This window comes from Lygodium microphyllum, chromosome 18, assembly GCF_053477565.2.
Source record: "Lygodium microphyllum isolate KBCC chromosome 18, Lygodium_microphyllum_v1.1.10, whole genome shotgun sequence".
In the NCBI taxonomy this organism is placed as follows: domain Eukaryota; kingdom Viridiplantae; phylum Streptophyta; class Polypodiopsida; order Schizaeales; family Lygodiaceae; genus Lygodium; species Lygodium microphyllum.
In genome coordinates this window covers 65,117,932-65,124,882 of record NC_141152.1, presented here as the reverse complement: position 1 = coordinate 65,124,882, position 6,951 = coordinate 65,117,932, and the positions used below count along the sequence as shown (strand labels likewise).

The window sequence follows — 6,951 nt, the reverse complement described above, 5'->3', positions numbered from 1 at the left end:
TAGCTTGCCTACTACCAAGAAGGGATGGAATAGTATATATGTGGTGGTAGATAGACTCACCGAGGCAGCCCATTTCATTCCAACCAAGATCCAATTTACTGCATCTCAAGTGGCCAGTCAGTTTATGGAGCAGATTTTTAAACTACATGGATTACCACAGGTGATTGTTCATGATAGAGACTCAAAGTTTATGAGTAACTTTTAGCAGCCGGTATATACATCTATGGGCACAAAAGTGGCTCCATCTACGACCTATCATCCACAAACTGATGGACAGAAAAAAAGAGTTAATAAATGGTTGAATACTTATCTTCGCCATTTCTACTATGATGTCCAAAATTCATGGGATTCTTGGTTACGCTTGGCTAAGTTTGCTTACAACAACTCTATCCATGCTAGTATTGGAGTTTCGCCCTTTGAGGCTATTTATGGCTACAAGATGCCCTTACCCACAGTCATCTTTAATAAAAGGATCAACCCTCATGGGAAGGAAGAGTTGGAAATAATGCAAACCCTTCTTCAGTAGTGTAAGATGAATCTTAGGAAATCTCAAGACCAAATGAAGATGTATGCTGATGAGAAGAGGCGGCCTTTACAGTTCCACGAAGGAAAGTTAGTCTTACTGAAGGTGCCCAAGTCTAGATACTCTACATTAAAAGATGGATCTAGTAATAGGCTTGCTCACAGATTTTATGGCCCCTACCAGATCCTAAAGCGCATTGAAGACTTGGCATACAGATTAGAGCTCCCTTCTCCCACAAAGATTCACAATGTCTTTCATGTTAGTTAGCTTAAGCCTTTCTATGGTGATCCAATTGATATAATTGATGAGCTGCCACCTATTGATAAAGAAGGCCTTATTCAATACATCCCAGAGGTTGTTATAGGTCAGCGTGAGAAGAAACTTTGATCTCATTCTATCATGGAATATTTGATCAAATGGAGAGATTTACCACCTGAGAAAGCTTCTTGGAGGTCTGATTCTATATTAGATGAGTTTCTTTTCTTAAGGGATACATTAGTGGCTGAAGCCTATTGATTATGGAGCTAGTTAAGATCAAGACAAGTATAATGTTTTAGAACAGTTTTTATTGTGCCTAATTTTTAGAATTAAGCTTTCTACATGGACTTAAAGTACTCTTCAAGAGCTACGTTTTGATATATGACATGCCTCATTTAAGCACTTCTACTAGAAGTTATGGCAAATTTGGTCCAACAATGTCTGTTTACACAGCAAGCTACCTACTTCATTTTGAGATTATCTATTGAAGATTTTATAGCTCCATATACTTTTGAAGTATTCCAAATCATGGATATAGCTAAGGTCTACTCTTGTTCTTTCATTTTAGTGCATATATTGATCATTTTTCATTCATTTTTCCATTTGTAAGGCTGTAAAAAACAAAGTAGTACTCTGTTCTATCCATTCTTTTCTAGTCCTTCAAGTTTGTTTTGAAGGGCAAAAACCTTTGGGAATGGATGGATTGTAAAAATCTTGGAAGAATAAAGATTTAGTGTAAAAATAATATTGATGTTATGCCATGTCACACTGACATTGGTATAAAAGGAAAGGACATGTAATTTTTCACATCTTTTTGCCACATTAATACAATTATTGTCCTTCTCTCCCAACTTGCTCATAGCTTCTGTGGCTTCTATCTCTTTCATGTCTTTCTCTCTCCAATTTTAGTCTTTCTCTCTACTCATCACTCTCTCTCTCTCTCTCTCTTCTTATAGTCTTTCTCTCTTTTGCAGTCTTCTCTCTCCTCTTTCTCTCTCTCTAGTCCACTCTCTAACAGGTGCATACATCCAAGTTACAATGGTCAAATTTGGTTCCATTGAATGTCTCTTTTGCAATAGAGAACTAACTACTTACAAAGAAATGGCAGATTATTAGGGGACTTATCATCACCAACTATATAAAAGTCCTTCAATATATTAGAGAACTCCTTGGCATTGAATTCATGAATAGGGGTGACACCAACAAATGAGGTTATGGAATTTCTCTTGCTAGCAACTAGTATCCAATTGGATAGCATGTAAGAATTCTCGAAACTAGTAAGCAAAGAGCCATGAGCCCCCTTCACATTATAGCTTTGGGAAGGGATGTGATTTAAACCTTTAGAAACCAAGAGCTTTGGGAAGGGATGTGATTTAAACCTTTAGAAACCAAGAGCCTGAGATTTTCATTTGTAACCCTTTAGATTGACGGCATCAACATGACAAGCGTTCTTAAAGAAAAATGCACTATCATGGAATTTACAGTTACTAAAGGGAATGTTGATATTACAAAAAGTATCCAAGGGTTAGGCCCTAACTAGCAACCTATAAGATGTTTGCCAAACTCCTAGCTCTTTGAATCATATTTTTGTTGACTGAGGTGGTCCACCCCCAATTTTGGGCTGTATATGATTTGTACAACTAGGATACAATACTAAATCTAATACTTTTAGGAAACCATGCTATGAGTGAGAATGTTCACTTTGTAATGATCAACATGCATCTAGAGAAAGGTTATGATAAGTTCAATCGGGCTTTTGTAATGGCCACTTTACAAGCCTTGAACTTTCATCCTATCTTTTCAAAGATTTTGGGACCATTGTTCAAGAACGCCTCTATGTATGCTTTTGTGAATGGAACAATGTGTGATGTTTGCACTACAAAGGCCAATTTGGTAGGGCTATCCCCTAGTCCTACTCCTCTTTACTGTAATTGTTGATCTGCTTGAGGAAGTTGCACAAAAGATTCCAAAGTGTGATTACCAAACTCAAGCTTCATGATGGTGGTACCATCATAGCACAACTTTTTATGGATGATAACAAAATCATAGTAGAAGAAACTAAGGGAAAGTGGATGCTCTACTCCAAGTTTGTACATATTTTGCCAAGCTATGGGTCTCAATGATCAATGAATCTAGGGAAGACACCCTACTCGTCAATTGGAATCAACCACAATTATGGATGCAACCTAGTCAGATATTTTGTGATCTTGGGTGTTCACTGAGGGTTGGGGTTACTCTTGGGCAAAGATTCACCTAGTTTAAAAAGAAGATAACTATGAAAGTAGACAAGGGAAACAAGCCCCTCTACCTAGGATGTAATTTTTAAGAATGCGTTTACCTCAAAATAACCTTTATTGAGTCTTCGATTAGCTTTACTGCCACAACCTAGGTAGAAATAGAGTAGGCCTACATGGTTTCTTTGGCGATCTAAAGAAAGGCACACCTTGCATTCTATGTGATCCCAATTGAAAAGAGAGATGGAAGACTAGGTGTGAAGTTAAAGAACAAAGGCAACCTATAATATTTCTCTTGAAAAGGGTGAATCTTGATCACCTTTGGGCTAGAACCTTAAAGCCCAGCAAGATAATATCAAGGGGGATGTTTGGTCATAAGTGAGATGGAAAGACCTAATTCGCAATGGATACTTAACAAGTCACATCTCTTTGCCGAGCATTACCTACAATTAGTCAAAGCTTAGACAAACACCATCACAAGCTAATGAATGGACAAACCCTTCAAACAAGACCATATCATCCCTTTGTCAAAAAATCTAGATTCATCGAGAACGAATCAATCTGCTATCCACATGGAAAACGTAAACTCTTGGCAAGACGTGTGGGGACTTGAAAATTCAAGCATTATGGGAGATTGATAGAGAACCGATTTATTTGCTCCTACTAGTAAATAGAGAATGGTTGTTGTACATGATTAACACAAGTACCATGAGTGGTTAGCTTTGATTGCCAAAAAGGAGCATCCAACCCAACACTTAGTCAGCCACAAAGTGTATTGGAAAAACACTCTAGGAATGACCTAAGTTGGCTCTCCAATAGACACCACATATACATCCATCTAGACTAACATTGACCTAAAAAATCCCTCATTGACAGAGAACAAATTTTATTTGCTCCTGCTAGTAAAAAGAGAATGGTTGTTGTACATGACTAACACAAGAACCATGAGTGGTTAGCCTTGATTGTCAAAAAGGAGCATCCAACCCAACACTTAGTCACCACATCTAAAGTGTACTAGAGAAACACTCTAGGAATGACCTAATTTAGCTCTCCAATAGACACCACATATACATCCAGACTACATGGAAGAAAAAATGCATTGACCTTCCACATCTCCCTAAACCTCCTTTTTCATGATGTAAACCTAAATAAGAAACCCCCTCTAGAGGTTTTTGATGATTCAAGAATGATGTTTCAACAACCTTGCCCTTGCCTACAGATCATGTATAAGAAAACATCCTCATCTCTAGTATTTTTAAGATGGTTTGCACCAAGCCTCATTACAAACATTTTTTGTTCTAATTAACTTATATCAACATGGTATCCCCATTATTTTAAAAAAACTTTAAATTGAAAGCCTCATTTTTCTTATATTCAACAAATTACCTTGTGTCTTGATATTTGCTTTGATCAACCTCTACACATTTATATCCTAAAATATTAAAATAAAAAGGATTTCATGTTTCCTTGGATCTTGTAAAATTATTCAAATGATTCCTAGAATGTCTTCATGGTTCGCTCAAGGTTGAGTTGGAATTTGTAAAACACACATGCACACACACATACATGCACGGTCGTGACATTGTAGCCCCAAAATGTTCCAAGAGTTTAAGAGGTGGCAAGGAAGATTTTCAACATATGCCTAAAGAATTTTAGGCAATCAGGTAAAAGAAGCAATCTCATAAATGGTGTGACAAAGATCACAGCTCACCTAGATTCAGATTGTGAGTCATGAAACTTGCACCATGCATGAGAGGGGGTACCTACACTTGAAGAGTGACATCAAATGTACATTTTCTTTTTTCACAAAGGTAGTAGTAGATACATTCAACATACATCCCAGGAAAAGGAAACCGATGATCATGGAGAATAGTCCAACAAAACAAGAATTCAGGCATGCGTTAATTGGCATGAATGTTTTTTTTTTTGGGGGGGGGGGGGGGATGCGAGCAGCATTTTTAAAATACTGTTATAGAGACGTGGCGGCGGCAGAGCCGATACATGTTTGTACAGGGTTTTTATGGGGGTGATTTTGAATAAATTGGAGGGCCAGGATTTTAAACAACGACACCCAAATTCCAATAGTACAAATTTTGATGATTTTGATGAGAAGCTTGCTTCTACGGCAATACAAAAGAAAAAGAAAGAAAAGAAGAAAAGAAAGACAACGAGCTAGCAGGCACGAATGCGTGAGGCTTCATCCTTCTCTCTCCGGTGTGTGCGCGTGCCCTTTCTGCATCACTTTGAGGGAACATTTTTTCTACAAGCCATGCAAACCCTCGCCGCCCTCCCTCCCCCCCCCCCCCGATATGGCAAGACCAAGCAATCGTAACACGCATGCATCGCCAACACGAAATGTATGAAGACGCGTCAACCCTGCACATGGCCTAGTGCTTGTGCCTGTGAAACGCTGGCGGTGTCCTTTGGGTTTTGGAATAGCCGCTCGGTAAATCGTTGCTTATCGGATTCGGGCCGTTCGGGACATTGTGTAGCAGACGCGTGCTTCGGCTTTCATCAGCTTCGCCTGCCATTAATACCCTGGACTGGTGCACCTGCAATGCCTCCATCATCATCCCTAGTAATATTGCTTCCGGCTCTCGATAATCTACGGTTGATGCGCTCCCCCTTGAGATGATAGTCATGTCATGGTTCCCTTGTGGCAGCTCCCTCACTCTCTGGACAATGACAAAACATTCGTTTGAGCTCCATCAATAGAGTCTCTGCACACTCGCAATCATAGAGCAGTAAAACCCTTACCTCATCTGTCGATTTCAGTTGCCGAGTCATCGTTTCCATTTCTGGGCCACTTCCCTTCGTCGATGTTGCGCTTCTGTATTGCTGTGGCTGTCGTTCGATGATGTTTCCTGCATTCATTTCGGTTCAAAGAACCCACGTTAAGATTGAGCTCGAGGTAGAATGCATAGAAAAAATGACAAAGTCTTCTCATTTTTACTTGCGAGAAGCCGCGATGATGAGGCAACCGGATTCACAGAGGCGGCGAGCCAGCAGGTGAGGAGGAGGAGGAAGCTGCAAAAGTCCGGGAGTCTAGACCATAATGGCGTCGATGGGAAGGGAGGAGAAGGCGAGGCCTTCATGGTTGCGGAAGCCAAGGGGGATAGGGAGGCATTCGGGCGAGGGCGAGGGCGAGAGAGGTAAAGGGGAGAGGTTATAAAAGTGACGAGGGGAGAAGAGTTTCAGCCGCAGAAGCAGGGCGGCACGACTGGCATTGGGCGATAGACGGAATCAGAGGGAAATACAAGACAGGCAGAAACACAGCCAGAGAGAGAGAGAGAGAGAGAGAGAGAGAGGTCAGCGCACGATGCTGTAGAAGCAAACGCGATTGCGCAGAATATGGGGAAGTAATATATATATCTCAAGAAGAAGTCAGCGTCTTGAGACACAGAGAGAGACAGAGAGAGAGAGTGTGTGTGTGTGTGTGTGTGTTTTGGATTTGGAGCGTTGCGCTGTGCGAGTATTCTTGCATCTCACGATCGATCGAGAGAAAAGAATACTCTCTCTCTCTCTCTCTCGCCGCCTTGACTGTGTGTGTGTGTGTGTGTTTGTAGGCTTGTAGCGTGCCCTAGTGGGCTTAATGATGTACTCTCTCTCCCTCTCTCTCTCTCAACTACGTGCCCCTATCACGATTCGTCACAACACTCAGCTCAGCACAACAAGAAACACCTCCCGCACGCTACCTCCCCCCCTCTCTCTCGCGCTTGATTTCCTGCCAAGAAAAACTACCCATCATGCTCCCTCTCAAACACATCCCCCTCCCTCCCTCTCCCTTCACTAATAAATTCCCTTCTTTCAATTCGCAATCCACACACTTTTCTGCCGCCGCCTGCTGGCCATCACACCCCTACTCAGCAACTCAGGGAGGAGGAGGGGGAGGGCCCAGGGTGGCCCCATTCTCGACTTAAATCACCACGGAAACGG

At 41.1% G+C, this 6,951-nt stretch overlaps 1 protein-coding gene across 1 annotated transcript; it reads right to left on the bottom strand.

The window, feature by feature from the left end:
- Positions 1-4,948: 4,948 nt before the first annotated feature.
- Positions 4,949-6,678, bottom strand: LOC148020968 (uncharacterized). The gene is made up of 3 exons (XM_087699484.1): positions 5,969-6,678; positions 5,773-5,879; positions 4,949-5,690 (listed from the first exon to the last, which is right to left on the bottom strand). Exons 1-3 carry the CDS (start codon positions 6,108-6,110, stop codon positions 5,403-5,405), a joined length of 537 nt encoding a protein of 178 aa, XP_087555610.1. The 5' UTR covers positions 6,111-6,678; the 3' UTR covers positions 4,949-5,402.
- Positions 6,679-6,951: the final 273 nt, after the last annotated feature.